The sequence below is a fragment of the Tachypleus tridentatus genome, chromosome 9 (genome assembly GCF_004210375.1).
Source record: "Tachypleus tridentatus isolate NWPU-2018 chromosome 9, ASM421037v1, whole genome shotgun sequence".
NCBI classification, from domain to species: Eukaryota; Metazoa; Arthropoda; class Merostomata; order Xiphosura; family Limulidae; genus Tachypleus; species Tachypleus tridentatus.
This window is the reverse complement of record NC_134833.1, coordinates 122,905,850-122,923,070: the sequence shown is the minus strand read 5'-3', so window position 1 is coordinate 122,923,070 and position 17,221 is coordinate 122,905,850. Positions and strand designations below refer to the sequence as shown.

The 17,221-nt window shown below is 30.3% G+C and overlaps 1 protein-coding gene across 8 annotated transcripts in view; it reads right to left on the bottom strand.

Moving 5' to 3' along the window:
• Positions 1-17,221, bottom strand: part of LOC143226241 (anoctamin-2-like) — a 33,237-nt gene extending 16,016 nt beyond the window's left edge. For 5 of the 8 annotated variants that reach the window (XR_013014427.1, XM_076457003.1, XM_076457006.1 and 2 more), the window contains exons 1-5: positions 17,100-17,221; positions 16,791-16,886; positions 9,203-9,351; positions 5,385-5,509; positions 1,479-1,534 (exon numbers count right to left, since the gene is read on the bottom strand). Coding sequence is in view for 1 of the 8 variants with exons in the window: in XM_076457007.1 (XP_076313122.1) it covers positions 9,203-9,351; positions 16,791-16,811 (170 nt within the window). In the remaining 7 variants the exon portion in view is untranslated. Of the gene's footprint in view, positions 1-1,478; positions 1,535-3,670; positions 3,699-5,384; positions 5,510-9,202; positions 9,352-16,790; positions 16,887-17,099 lie in introns of those variants that run through there. The other 3 variants (XM_076457002.1, XM_076457007.1, XM_076457005.1) reach the window with 3 other exon arrangements.

Genomic DNA, 17,221 nt, shown 5'->3' with positions numbered 1-17,221 from the left:
AAAATAATAAACTGTTTGGTAACTCTTTTATATTTTTTCTTCCCCTTATTCATACCTGTGAGCATCACCCAACAAAGTAAGGTACCCATAAAGAAAACACAACAATCCAAATTTTCAATGGGGCTGTTTTTAATTTTTTTCCCAAATTATTTATTAATTTCAAACACACAATTTAGAGCACAAACAATAATAAACACAAAGCATACAATGTCCAATAATTATTACAATTTAACTGGTTTTCTAACCAAACATTGTGCATCAAAACAATTTCCTTAGCTGGTTAAACTAAATTTAGTGATAGCGGATTTGAATCTATGTTCCGAGAAACTAAAAAAGCCATCCTGTGAACGAGATGGCATTATACATAAAACAGAAGATTAAATATTTATTTTCTGATGGTTATCAATAATGTAATAGCAAATGTCAAAGACAGAATGAGAGAGAGAAAGAATTATTTACATTTCTGAAAGACTGTATGTAAGAGAAGAGAGCTTTATGGGTTGGCTTGGTAACTATAACATTATGTTTTGTATTAGGAAAATCTGTAAGTCTGAAAGTTGTATTCGATCTCAGTTAATCAAATACAAGTGAAAAGACTATCTAAGTTGAGCAATTTGAAACAAACAATTGCTATCATGTGATACAGAAATGTGAACACTAAGACGTTACAAATTAAATTTTACTTTTGAAATTCAGAAATTGAAAGTATATTATACAATAGAAACATTTGATTAACTACATACTAATACTATTAGATCTACATATATTTTGGTTATTACCACATCTTTATAGAATTTTATAGCTCAATAAAAATAATACATTAGCAACATGAGAGAATTCTCTGCCTCCTATCATGACTGACTCTCCTTATATATAATTATTGTATTTGGAATGAACTCTTTCAAAACACAACCAGTATGAATAAAACTCCAACCGAGACTCTAAACATGGCATACAAATATAAGATGTTTTTTTTGGTAATTTCAATCTTTAGGTTGAACTCAAAACTTTTACCAAGTGATTTTTTATATTAAAAAAATTCTGTCCAGGTAATTACTTATTAACACTCATTTGATGTCATCAAGAGGTTGTTTTTATATATTGCCGAAAATGAAGCCCAGTTGTTCAATAACCATTTCCGAGGAGCTTCGTCATCTGAAGAATCACATTCCCACTAATAATATGTCAAAGTAAATTATCAACATAACTATTATTTTACTGATACAGGAAGTGAAATATCTCCAAGTATAATGACAACTAATAAAAATATGTTAAAGTGCACTTTACTGGAAAATAATATTAATTACAAACTACAGGAAAAACCCTATCACACAAATTCATCAGGTCATAAACCTGATATAATACACACTGGCTGTAGAAATAACCGTGAACAATACTTTTAACACATGAAAAATTGTACTTTCACAATACTTAATCAACATCACACTTGAAAAGAAGAATCGAATGAGTTAACTGACCTCATGTAAAGGAAAGGCAGCTTCATACACATTATCATTGATAAGCTTGGTTATTCCTGAAAATAGAGGAGAAAAACACACAATAAATACATAAGGCATGAAATATTTAAATATGAAAATATTTAATAAAACAATGTAAAGAGTGATTGCAATAACTTTTATTCATCACTATATATCATATCATATATTGGAACCATGTAGCACATGTAATAAACCCAAGCACACACGTTAAGTACTACAGGGTTGCCAGTGACTAAGTTTTTTCAGTAGTTTAGAAAGCCTATAACCATATTATTATTTACCAAATTTTCATTTTTTTTTATTTTGATGAAATAAGGTTTCATTATACTGTTCTGTTGAACCATTGAAAACAGGATTCAAAATTAAACCTTACAGAGAAATACAAGAAACTTATTGGATTGCTAATCTAAATATTGTTCAACCTTTTGGACTTAATCTAGAACCTGGAATCGATGATCTTCATTCGCTTGTTTAATCTTTGTCAAAAAAATTATTTTTTGTTTGTTTGTTTTTTAAATTTCACACAAAGTTACTCGAGGGCTATCTGTGCTAGCTGTCCCTAATTTAGCAGTGTAAGACAAGAGGGAAGGCAGCTAGTCATCATCATCCAAAGTCTACTCTTGGGCAACTCTTTTACCAACGAATAGTGGGATTGACTGTCACATTATAACGCCCCCACGGCTGAAAGGGCGAGCACGTTTAGCTCGATGGGGATGCGAACCTGCGACCCCCAGATTACGAGTCGCACGCCTTAACACAAAAATTATTTTTATTCTTTGCTTATTTCTTCTTGTATTGTAAAAGCTGAATTTACTAAAACATACCATTTTTCATATACTTTTTTTACAAACTGATTAGTATATCTTTTCCAACCTGTCTCCAGGTGTCACCTTTACTTTACTTAAATGTTTAAATACAATTTTAAATGCACACATATTCAGCCATTTCTAAAGTAAAATATTCCTAACACCCTTTCACATACATTCTCACGATTGGCTACATTATACTGGAAATGAGACCTTTACACCAGAACATAGAGAAATAGACATTTCTTGAAAAAACCAGATGACCTTCCTGATGTTACTAAACTAACTTTATATGTATATCACTCATTTGATTACACCACCATTTCCAATTTGTAAGTGAAGAAAGGTCCACCTTTCAAAAGTGCTCAAATTATGGGGTTTTTATTCATTTCTATCAAGACATCTTGAACCTACATGTTTTTATAGCATCTTGAATGACCTGTACAGTATATTATCCAAATACAAAAGCACACACACCTTCAATACTTATAGTGGGTTACAGTCTAAGAGTAGACTTCTTTCCAAACTGTTTATTATCAAAAGACTCTATATGTATTATATCACAACACATAATGTTATGTTTTTGCCTGTTACAATGCTAACTATATAGGACTGACTTAAACATTAGGGAAAGTTGCTTACTTTCTACATAAAATACAGAGTAGACCATAGCTGAAATTATTTGAATTAACTGTGCACTTGTTTCCATTTCTGTGTGATTGTATCAGGAATAACCAGGGTCACAAAGATTTTATTCATTTCTATTAAGACTTCTTGAACTTCCATGTTTTTCTAACACCATAATTATACTGTTCTCATAACGTCTTTAGTTTTCCACTGATGTACTGCTATTTCTTTATACATCAGTTAATGTGTCAATATTACAACTTCCTAAGCTTTAGACAGAAGACAGTGGTTCTATGTACAGGCAATAAAACCATAAAATTAAAAGAAGAGTATGGGAAAATGCCAAGTTGAAACTTTGAAAAAAATAGAAAACCTGGAATTCAAGTAGGAAAAAACATATTTGTTCATTACATTTCATATTTTTCAGTTTCTCACTTCACTGCACATTGGTAATTTTATTACTATTTGTATTAGGGTTGAAAAATAGTAGATAAAATATAAAGTTTTTCTTAAAAATAGCTTTGAAAAGAAGTATTTTTTTACTTTTTTAGCATAGAAACTTTCACTCAGACTGATTCATTTAAGGCTTTGGAAATTCACAGACAGATCTTTATGAGAAATATTTTAATAGAAATGTTGATTACTTGTGTACAATACAGTAATGGCTACTGAAAGATTGACAAATTTCATGAATGAATGTGTTATAAATTTAGAATTATAGTAAAAATTAGTACTTACAGCTCCACATGAGCAGGTGTTTCCCTGTTGGACTGACCCCATACACACAGTGTTAATATTATTTATCACTATTAATTTTTATATTTATAAATATTATTCAGCACTATTAAATTTTAGGGCTAAAACTTAATCCAGTTGAACCTTATGAGAGTGTTAATAAGCAAAGGTAGCCAATTGATCAATCAGTACATTTTAATAATTATAGCTTCTTGTTTTCTGTGTATTAACTTATGAATATTAAACAATTCTTGTCAGTTTGCTATATAAAATTAGATTCATTAACTATTCACATCATGTGATAAATAACACAATTTCTAGTACACACAAACAGTCTTATGTCAAACTACATTAAAAATACAAGTCTCTAAATTTATATTGTAAAGTTTAATATGACAGAAAAGTTCAGGTGGACATTCCATCTTGGGATTTTATATATACATGAGAAAATAAATCAGCAGCTGGTCAGTGCAAGGTCAAAACAAAATATAATGATGATAAGTATGAATCATTATAACCCAAAGAGTATTTTAAGACACAGATATTTAAATGTTAGCCCTAAAAATACACACTGTAACTTTTAATTAACAGATTTCTTACAATTATTTCTACTAAATATTTGAGGGCTATCTGTGCTAGATGTCCCTAATTTAGACTAGAGGGAAGGCAGCTAGTCATCACTGCCCACTACTAACTCTTGAGCTACTCTTTTACCGATGAATAGTGGGATTGACTGTTACACTATAATGTCCCCACAGTTGAAAGGCAAGCATATTTGGTGTGACAGGAATTTAAATCTACAATCCTCAGACTGTGGTTCAAGTGCCCTGTCCATCTGACCATGCTGGACTAAATAATTTAAGGACATATCAGTAAATCAAAAGGTAAGCTCTGCAAGTTTCAGATTCTTACTTGTGATTATGTTTAGCTCATGTTTCTATCTTAATGTAAATTTTAGTAGCTTACTGTTCGTGTTAGTAAATCCTAACATGATATAGAAAAGTTACATCTTACAACCTTTGTCATGTTACTTGTACAAATTTAGAAGTTAAAACTGATTGGCCAAAACATAAAAGTGAACTAAAAACTAAATTTATTAACATAGACTCTTCATAAAAGTGTTTAATTCATTTTTGTGCACAACATGGTAGGCAATTTTGGCACGAGCACTTTGAATCACCCACACCAGAGGTCACAGCAAAAGAGTAAACATAATTTATGAAAGCTACTCTGTACTCAAAACTGAAATTTGTATCACCACTTATATATGATGGTACTTTGTGTAAAACTTTATTACAAGTAAACATAATGAACTACCTTTTAGAATAGTTGGAAGACTCACAGAAATTATTACAAAAGTCAATTAAAAAAGTTTACTTTGTTTGGAAACTTTTTTTATACTTTTAGCACCTCTCAGAAAAAGCTACCTACATGCATTTTAATTATTATAAACTCATCACTAAATGTTATCATTTTAAACTGCAAGAAAAAACATATAAGCATGAAACATAAAAGAATTTCATATTTTATAAAAGTAATAGAAAAAATTCAGTTTTCTCTTCCAGATTATCTAATGACTCAGTTCATAATAAAGAAATTTATTTTCAAAAAGTATAAATTTAGCTCATGAAATTTTTCAGTAATTCTGATGCACAGTAAATTAAATACATGTTATGTTAAAATATATTGTCAGAAATAATATATTTTTTTCACTTGCCAAATGCATAAGATTCTCCTGTATTATTACTGAATTTTTTCCACTTCAAAATAAAATTCACAATTTGAGCACGTTGGGCTGGGTTAAAGAAATCTTCTTTCCTCACTGGAACATCAAATCTTTAACTAAACCAGTAAAAATAACTTTTACACAAATATGAACATACATGAACAAAATATTTTTAAAATTACAAACCTCTTTCATCTGTTAGAGCAACAAGTCACATTTACAAAGTAATTAACTATTAGAGTTCCTTAAGATGTATAACACATTAAATAATGATGCACTACATTTATTAAGAGATACAGATGTAGTGATATGACAATACTCTTTTCTTACTGGAAACCTGTACTGGGCCAGTAAAAGATGTTATGATTTATGTTACTAATCTTATTCTGATGTAACATTACATGCACTATTATATAGATCTTACTTGTCAATCTAAAATCTTTAATATAGAAGCTGATGAACCATACAGGCTTAATAATAAAGACAAATCCTTTGTTACATCTAAATTCCTTTCTAACTAACATTACAGATGACAGTTTTACACAACATTATAACTACCATCCAAGTTATTAGTTTCTTGAAGTAAATTGTGATTTATTACTCTGTATTTTTTTTAAATCATAAGGGGCAAGTTATATCAAAAGTACCATTACTGACTGACTCATGAGTTCACTTATGAAAAACAAAAACTTATCATAAAGCAAAACATTAAACCACAATGTACATTCATGAACATCTCACGTATCACATCATTCATAATGACAACATGAGCTATATCTTCCCTGAGTTATTTATAACTTGTGTGGTGGGTGTATTTTTGTTGACATAGATCAAGGGCAACAAAACTATATACACTGCTGGCCAAAATTTTAAGGCCAGTGAACATAAAGAAAAAATATGCCTTTTGCATTGTTAGACTAAACCACTTATTTGAGTAGAGCTTCAAAATATGAAAATAAGAAAATGGAAAATAAAAATAAAAAACATTTTTAGCATTTAATAGGGAAAATGTGAATACTATGAAATTAGCCTAAATACCAGCTGGTCGAAAGTTTAAGACCATACTGAAACGAAGCGTTAATTGGTAAACACGTCACAAATGTGTTCAAGCATTAATGTTCTCAACACCTCCCACTGACATCTCCTGTGTTACATTGGGTAAAAACATGACAAAGGCTAAAAAGCTGACAGAGTTTGAATGTGGCAGAATTGTTGAGCTGCAAAAGCAAGATCTCTCTCAACGTGCCATTGCTTGTGAGATTGAGCAGAGTAAAACTGCTGTTGTAAATTCTTAAAAATCCTGGAGGATACAGAACAAGAATTTCAAGTGGTCGGCCCAAGAAACTTTCACTGGTGTTGAGCAGGAGGATTCAAAAGGTTGTCCAGCAACACACCAGCCAACTGTCAAACCAGATAAGGCCTTTACAGATGCAGAATGCAGCTCAAGAACAATAAGACGGCATCTACGAGAGAAAGGCTTTAAAAACCATAAATGCCTCAAAAAGCCATGCCTCCTTCCATACCACAAAACAGTTTGGTTAAACTTTGCTGAGAAGCACCAAACATGGGATGTAGAAAAGCAGACAATGGTTTTGTTCTCTGATGAGAAACAATTTAACCTGGATGGTCCAGATGGCTTCCAACATTACTGGTACAATAAGGATATTACACCAGAGACACTTTCTACTCGACACAGTGGAGGAGGTTCCATCATGATCTGGGGTGCTTTATCCTTCCATGGAACAATGGAGCTTCAGGTTATACAGGGGTATCAAACAGCAGCTGGCTACATTGGCATGTTGGAGAAAGCATCCTTATTGACTGAAGGCCCATGCTTGTGTGGAAATGACTGGATCTTTCAGCAGAGCAATGCTGCAATCCACAATGCCAGCAGAACAAAGGACTTTTCAATGGCAAATAATATGATTCTTTTCGACCATCCAGCAAATTTGCCCAAACTGAACCCCATTGAAAATGTTTGGGGGTAGATGGAAAGGGAAGTCTATAAAATAGACACCATTTCCAAACAGTGCGTGATCATTGTGAAGCTGTTTTCACCACTTGGAATAACATTCCAGCCAGCCTTCTGCAAACGCTTATATCAACCATGCAAAAGTGAATGTAAGAAATTACTTGCAATGACGGCCGTGCAACTCACTACTGAGACCTCTTGTTGGGCATTTCCTACCCTGTTTAGGACTTCTTTTTGGTATTGTCTCAAACTTTTGACCAGCTAGTATTTAGGCTAATTCCATAGTGTTCACATTTCCCCTATTGAATGCTAAAAAGTTTTTTATTTTTATTTTCCATTTTCTTATTTTCATCTTTCAAAGCTCTACACAAACAAGTGGTTGAGTCTAACAATGCAAAATGCATATTTTTTCTTTATATTCATTGGCCTAAGATTTTGGCCAGCAGTGTAATTACGTATACATGAATGTAGACTGTTACAAACTTTAAAAGCTATTTAAGTTAAATGATTGTTATTTTCTGTTACAATCTGCAGTCATTTTAGACAGAAAGAAAAAAAAATGATAAGTCAGATTTGTATTTTTGTTGAATGGCTTACAAGGTTTGTCAAATTGGCTGAATTCACAGAGTTAGAAGTAAAGAAAATCAAACTATAAAGTTTTACTGAAAATAATATATTTGACATTTCCCTTGGAGATTCTAGACATTATACAAATGACACCTGAAGCTTTTCACAGAAAGAACAATATTTTGTTTTTCACATCCATTCATAAACAAATCTTCAGTATGTGTAGTAATATTTAAAAAAAATATTATATTTTGTGTACAAAGGATTTGAGATGTTTACTGAGAGCTTGCAAAAATTTGTGAATATGCACAAAACATATTAGAACTTATAGTATGAAAACTCTGGCAGTTATTACTTTGTGATTCCAGTGAATTTTTCCTGAGGAACACTCAAAAAAATTTGTGAGTAGTTCATGCACATTATGTAGTTCATTAAGATAATGTGAGCTACACGTTTTCCAAGTGATTTACAACCTATTTGGTAGGCATATTAGTTAAACGTAGTTCAGAGGGCAATAAAACTGTTACAAAAAAGCTATTTAGAATAAACAAATGTAGTTTCATGTTACAATCTGAAGACATTATAGAAAAAAAAAGATAATTTTGATTTATTTTAATGGTTTCAAGATTGGTCATATTGACAAACCTCATACAGAGTTTGGGTAGAATAATACAAAATACAGTATAGTTTTACTGACTTAAATGTTTCAAGTTTATTTGTGATGTTTAAATTTAAATTTCAGATGATTTAAGTGTTTTTAATCTACATGAAAATCACTTTGCACCCACAGTAGTCAATTTTCTGATTCCACATATTCACAGACTCTTGCAGTGAAAGAGACTTCATTATAAATTATGTTTTTCTCAACAAATGATTTAGTGATTATTTACAGTTGATGAAATTTTTATGAAGATACACAAAATGTATCAGAAATTATTGTGGTGAAACTATAAAGATAAATTTGGGTTCACAAACTTGACTGATTCAACCAAGCCCATAGTGAAAAGAAATGATGGTAATGGTTTGACTCACTATCTGTTGGTTATGGGTTCAAATTCAAGAGTGGGTAGTAGTTGGTACTAACTAGCTTTCTTCTCTTTTGTATGTCATTGCTAAATTAGGGATGGCTAATGCAGTTAGCCCTTAAGTTGCTTTGGCCAAAATACAAAACTAATCAAACATTAAAAAATATTAAAACACTAAATGTACAGAGTATCACCTAACCAAAAATTACAAAGATTTACAGCAAATAAAATCCATGTGTACTTACAAGTATTCCCTAGCTCTTCTGTATTCAGTTGTAAACTGTTGCCTCTTTGATATTTTGGAGGCAAAGAGGTTTGAAACTGTATGGTAAACACCACTTATACCTCTTTTTAATTGTTTACCATCACCCCTTGAACACTGAAATACTGGTACCTAAAAGAAATACAAAATTAAATTTTTTTAACTGGTGTATGATTTTAGAAATGCTGAACTCCTCAGAAATACATGTGAAATGTATAACAAATTTATCACAGCATAATTTATAACCAGTAAAAAATCTGTTGAAAAACTGAAACTATTCTTCAAAAGAGAGAGAGAGAAAGGAAGAAATATATATCAAAATAATTTATGTTTGAAGCAAGATATACCCAGTTTGCCATTGAGAAAATATCTCGCTGTCTCTGGCTCTCTAATTAGCTAAATTTATGAATTATCTGTAAGATCATATAGGATGAATCATACTTTAATCAATCATTTGTATTATAGACTTCCTGTTGGTTATAAATTTAATAAGACTTAGCTTCAGAAAAATGTATTAGCAATTTGAAGGTGGGTGTGGCAAGAGGTTCTTGCATTTTCATTGGTTGCTCTGTAGTTCCATATGATTGAAGGATATAAGATAAAGATTTAGAAGATTAATGACATTTTACATAACATTTCATAGTTTAAGGGGAAAGTTCAAAAGAGGAAATAACTGAAGAACAAATATTCAAATTCTCACACTAGGGTAATTTAAAATTGTTTTTAAATATTTTCTTATACTATTAAGAACTTCAAATTTATATAATATTAAAATCTGCATTATCATATATGGTTTGTTGTCAAGTTTGTTCGTACATCATAGTAGTTAAGTGGTTTAATTATATTTTGAATGTAACTTGCTGAAACATCATGACATGTCAGTTCAACCAGCCCGTGTGCTAAGAGTTCATACATCCCAAGTGTCTTGTTTGAATTGTGAAAGGTGTAAACCAATGTACTCTGCCTTTAAATACAAAATGATTAGTGAGCATACTGCAAGTGATTCCAGTGCCAGCAGTAAGCCATAAAACTGCGAGAAAAGCCATTTCAGTAACAACAAAACTGGAAACCATCAAAAAGTTTGACGAAAGACAGAGACTTGCAATAAATTCCAAAGCATTTAAGTTCTCACAATCAACTACAGTAACTATTAGGAAAGAAAAAATTATCCAAAGTGCTAAGTCTTCCACACCTGCATCTGTTAAGTTACTAAATCGGTATTGCCCTAAGATAATGGATAGCAAAGGCTGACTTGACAGATTAAAAAAAAGAGAGCATAATTTACACAGCCTAAAGGCAGCAAGTGCTGACATGGAAGCAACATCAATGTACCAACCAGTTTTAAAAGATATTATTGAACAAAGAGGATATATGACCCATCAAGCTTTCAACATTTGAGAGATGCCAGACAGAACAGGTTTAAACATATTATTACTTATGACAAATCTTCAGATAAATGATCAGGGGCAGTGGACAGCAACAGAAACACCTAGATCAGAGGTTTCTGGAAAACATTCAACATCAGGAATGTAAAGAGGTTACTACCTCAAATATGAATGCAGTTTGTAAAAGAAACTGGCTAGAATGTGTACACAATTTTCAATCTCTTGTTAAAAAAAATCACATTATTAGCACATCAGTTTGGATTTTAATGGAATTGAAGAGCAACTGATCAATGACTTACTGAAATCATACTATAAACAAATGACCAATGAAAAACTAATAAAACACTGACAAAAAATTGGCTGCTTATAAACAGAAAGACAACTAAGAACCAGAACCACAATTTTTTTTTTTTAAACAGAAAAAGCTGTCAAATTCATTTTTACTATTTTATCAAACTGTGAAAATCTGGACTAAGAATGACTAAAATTGTGATTTAAGCCTTAATAATTGAACACAATGTTGAAAGTGCCCTAATCTTGTATAAAGAACTTTATGGAGATAAACAGTGAGCATGCTAGACAAACAACATTGACAGTATTCTTCAATCAGTCTACACTACTGCTTCCTAGCCATGATGATGTTGACACTCCCACTCGGTCCGGTATGGCCAGGTTGTTAAGGCACTCGACTCGTAATTCAAGGGTTGCGGGTTCAAATCCCCATTACACTAAACATGCTCACTATTTCAGTTGTGGGGGCATTATAATGTGACAGTTCATAAAAAGAGTAGCCCAAGAGTTGGCAGTGGGTGGTGATGACTAGCTGCCTCTCCTCTAGTCTTACACTACTAAACTAGGGACAGCTAACACAAATAGCCCTCGTGTAGCTTTGTGCAAAATTCAAAAACCCAAACCAAATAAAAACATTTGATAATAGTAATAATTACACCATTCTCTTTTAATTAAAATTTAAAAAATATCATTCATAAATAATTTCAATATATTTTACAAACTACAGGAATTAATACTCAATGTAAGATCTTTCTATGATAATATTTTCCATTAAAGTTATCACAAGCTATGTATTTTTACTTAACATGTACAGTTTGTCCAACATGTTTCCCAACAAATACAGGAAATAGCTATAGGAATTATTTCCACAAGTTTCAGATTTATATTTCTTCAAACTTCAATATTTTACACAATAAATCTAAGTAAGAAAGACTATAATAAATCTTTGCATATTAGTTGTGTTTGTGAAAGTAATAATCAGAGTTCTAAACACTATTAAACATATTAACCAGAATTCACTTTGGGAAAAGAAAAAAAAATCAAAGCATATTAATCTGTATTAACAAATAACAGTTTGGTTAAACAACATTACAGGATTCAGAGCTCATATGCTCACTCTACTGTTTCACAAATGATGTTTCCCCTATCACAAGGCAAACACCATATTTTTTCAACATTGTTAGAAATCCAATAATCTTTTTTGCCACCAATAACACGAATAACAGTTTTACAGAATAATAAAACTTGTTTCAAATCTTTCACACATCATGCAACAGATTTACTGTATTGCATTTGTTCTGATGCCTATGTTTGTTTCAATTTGATGCTTGTAGTGTATACTGTTGGATGTGTATTGTGCAAGTCCCAGCTGTTTTCTAACTTTGTAGAAGGTTCTTAAGAGTAAGAATCAACAATATTTGTTTTACAAAAATGCTTACACGTCTTTAAAAATGGTTTAACATTCAAGAATCTCTCCTTAAACCATATAAATTGATGCACCAAAAGGAAGAACAATTTTTTTATCACTACAATCAGTGTACTACAAGCCACAGAAGCAAAAATTGTGATTAATGCTTATTAATCAGAAAACTATAGAATTTGACCAGGAATGTTTATAGATATTGAACATCACAACCTGTTTAACTTCAGTGAATTAAGTTATGGCATTAGTATATCTACAAGGACACTAAATATCTTTTGTGTGTATCAATCTTGTTCACAAATGTCAAACTTAATACATGTCAACATTTAATTAACATTTAAATTAAAATTTTCAGCTGTTTGAAATTGTAATACATTATGTATGTTACATAATAAATTGGAGACTGATTTGAGATAAATTACAATACATAACAATCAACAATATAATTTATCTAAAATTAATTTTAAGGTAATAATGAATCACTGTTATGTTGCAGCCACGATTAGCTTTACTTCTCTTTAATATCTTACTATATATAATTAAAGCATGTTCTTTGCATGGTGAATTATTACAGTATTAACAGTAATTTTGTTACAGTAAATGTATTTACCATTAGTATTACATCTTTTTCTTAGTCATAATAATAATAATGATGTTAGTTTTCCAGCCACTTCTTACAGTTTGACTTTATTCATTACTTCCTGTACTTACACATTACATCAATAAAGATATAATCAAACACACATGTGCAGCTACAGTGAAGTAATGTTCTTGTCATCAGAGTATTTTTATTTGAAACTATGTTCTGTAATAAAGAAATAGTTGTTGCATAAATTTTAGTTATTTTTCTAATTTATTGAATCTTGAATCCACAAAGATTGGATTTCTGTGGTACCAGTACTACTGAGTTTGTTTTATAAATTTGTTTTTATTAGTACTAGCTTTGTAATTACATTTTAATTATAAAAATTAATTTACATTGCTAGCTTATTATACGGAATTAAGTCTATCATAAATCACCTAAGCTAATTATTATCATGAAGAATTACAGCCAAGAATATCACTAACTAACAACAATATTCAACTGAGGACAAAAAAAAACGAAAAAAAAATACAAGCAAAAAATGTAAAACCATATATTTAATTAGCAATATTTATTACTGAGTTGATTTTCATCTTTTTTATGTGGACAGCTGCCCTGTATCAGATATTCAAATTAATTACATTATGGTCTTGACTTTTATGTAGCCTTCTATTAAAATATTGTATCACAACAATTCCACATTGTACTGTTGACATCCTCCTATCATCCCTTCCTTGTAAACAGTGATGATGTAACATTGAATAAGTTCCCACCAGTGGAATGTATTATGCTACATAGCAATTAGGGATGGTACAAGGAGTGACAGTGGTCTTTAGAATAATGTTGACTCTTTTTTCTCATTATCATATATATATACCATATGTTTCAGCAAGAAAAAAACATGAAGCCAAGCTTATCATTTGATACATCACTTTTCACCAAATTAGAGCAGTTTACTGGAAATCAGCTCCCTCATCAGTAACCCCAGAAAGGGCAAAGTAGAAAACTAAACTCCTTGCAGTAGGGGACTGTAATTTATATGACTGAATTTTCCTTTATTCACCACAGTACACCTACATTTGTAAACATATTTAAAGAATATAAGTGGTATTTAGCACTAGTTGCTTCAGAATGAATGAAAGTTATTGCAGTACAAAAAATTAATGCTTAAGTGCAAATATAATGAGTTATCTCCTTTGTAATTTACTTTTCAAGTGAATGTTAAGTATCAGGTTCCACTTCATAAAAGATGATATAAATAGGTTTCTGCTATAATTTAGACAATGAAAAGAATGAGAGTTATTATCACTAATACAGATGGTTAATGACACTTTAAAAGAAAGATCTGCATGCTAACGCTCTAGTATGATGTGACAGATTTGAGTTACAGCACTGTACATAAAATGATTAACTTCTATACATTTGGTTTATGGCAAATCTATGGTCCTTTGACAATATTAAATGTCATGAAGATACTTACAGAACAGACTCGAGAATGTTTGTCAAAACCCATTACAAAAAAGAATATTAATATGGAATGTTTATAACGACAACACAGTTTAAATAATTTGACAGTGAAATACAGCTGTGAAAAGATTTACTGAATACACTCGAGAAATACATCAGAGTCCTCTGTGAGAAAAGATGTTTATACAGAATATTTAGAAGAGCAAAATAATTTAAAACCAGTTAAGAGCCATGAAAGAATTTGCAAGAATACATTCAAAAACAGTAACAAGCTTCAAAACCACATCCCAAACAAGTGCAGAGCAAACTTAAAAATTTGGCTTAGGAAAATGTACCCTTCTACTCTAAAGATAATAAACAAGGATATGAAGTTCAGGAAAGTTTAAAAGCATTCAGCAATACCATGAAATCAATGTCTAATTACATGCAAAAGATGCAGCAATGCTGGAATTAAAGCAATTCCATTCAATAACATACCCATTATGTCCTTTAATTCAGAACAAATAATCACCATAAACTAAGTTTTTAAAACCCAATGTCCACACCTTCATCTGTTATTAATAAAAGCTTTCTTACTTGTCAAAAAATAAATTATATACAAAGAAACTTAGCACCAATGCTACATTAAGAGTTTAAATCTCAAATCTATCCATATCTTAAGCCACAGGTTTATAGTGTTTTACATAACTTAGGTGGCAAGTAGTAATTGATTCAGCATTATAATGATTGTATAAAGTGTTATCATAACAGTAAAGAAAGAACTGACAATATTTCAATTATTTGAAACACTCCTCAAATATATTAATATAAATATATTTATTTTTATACATTTTTGTTCTAAGGAAGACATTTACAGGCACTGACCTTTAAATTTTGCTTCCAAAATTTACATTAATCTCTAAAATGAAAGGAGAGCAAGAAAGAACACTTTTCCTAACTTATGATTCATCAGAATTCACGTTTCTGAGTATTTTGTGTCCTATCTGATGTGTAATATTTCAGTATTGATGTATACAAAATATCAAAGAAATACGATAACAACATGATCATTTTCAAAATAATAAAAGAATGTTATAATTATCATTTTAATCCAAACAAAAAATGCACAAATTTTGCCAAACATTTTGAAAATTATTTCAAACTGTCACTGCTATAGTTGTTATATAATCAGTAAAGCTTTATAGTAGACAATTGTATGTAAAATATTGTGGAACAAATAAAACTCGTTAAAATTTCATAAAAAGTAATTGATCCTGTTATGTATATGAAAAAAATTAGCAAACTATAATTGCTATGATATACCCTTTACAATTTCATAAGTTAGTACTGTTCCATTGACCTTTTCATTACACATACATTTAACATTAAGATATCTCAGAAGCAGCAAAGACTGGGAATATAACCACTATGTGGAATTTCATGAAGAAATTTTTCATGTCACACTAAACTATAAATTTTTCTTAATTAGTTTATTATAGATTCCAAATTAAAAGTATGTAAAAACTGGATTTTAAATCCATCTTTTGTGTGTAACATTTCTGTGCCAACACAAACATTTTTTCAACACAAGGATTTATCAACTAGAATGGATGTGATGGTAGACAAAAAAAAAACCTATCCAAATATGTAATATTTCTTTTCTACAAAATGAAACATTTAAGACATAAGTGATTTCAACTCCCTTGATATGTTACTTTAAAATTACATCTTCAGAAATGACTGTAAATGCTCAGAATTTATTTGCATTTTACTTTACTTAATCCCAAAAATGAGAAAATCGAAAGTTGTTCTCTTCTTAACACCCTTATCAGCCTTTTAGTGCAACCATATGATCAAATTAAAGAATTACTTCAAGTGGTGGATTAATAACATGTAGTGTAACACAGCTGTTGAACATCATTTAAGAAAGAACATCATACTGTGTTTTATGGTCATGCAAAGCAAACATACTTAACACATTCCACCAGACAAAAGGGAAATCCATGAATATACAAAGAAATAAATGTATTACAACGAAATACAGTAATAGTATAATAACTTCAGCTTTGATTAATAATATCAGTGATGTTGTATTTTGTTTGGGAGGTACAAACGATAACAAGCCATTAATGAAGATAGTTTATTAATCACATCATAAATATACTTAACTTATGTAAATTAATTAATTTTTTAATATTTTTACGTTCAAACTTGCATATAGTTGAAGCAGTAAGACAATTTGAAGTAGAATATACAAAGTTGAAAAAGAATAATTACATAAATATTTGGTTATAATTTATATAAGTTTTAACATAATTCTAAATACTGGTAAAACTTCCATCACATTTTCGTCAGTCTGTCATAATAAGCTGACATATCTTTACAAAACAATGAACAAATACTCCTTGTAAACTATATACGAGCTATCACTAAATTATCTTACCTCCTTCATTGGCATTTTCATCTTTATTATTTCAGCATATCGGGTTAAAACTTCCCATTGGGCATGAATTTTCACAAAGTTTACACCAACTGAGCACTATTGAAACATAAAAAATAAGATGTAACATTACAGAGGTTTTCTTATTATCTATTCTCAATACAAATGGTATTGTGAGTAAAAATATAAATAAATATATGATTTAAAACATATTTCACACCATTCAAAAAGTTTGAAAATTTTAAGATAATAGTCCAAAAATATGTTATTCAGTAATATAAATAACTTTTTTTCATATTTTTACACTCTTACCTACGAGATAAAACTTCAGCTAAGCTCATCAAAATGTTTCACACAGAAATAACGTTTGAACTGGAGAGAAAATAAACAATTCTCTGGAGAAAAAAACGATGTAATATAATATATAATTTGTT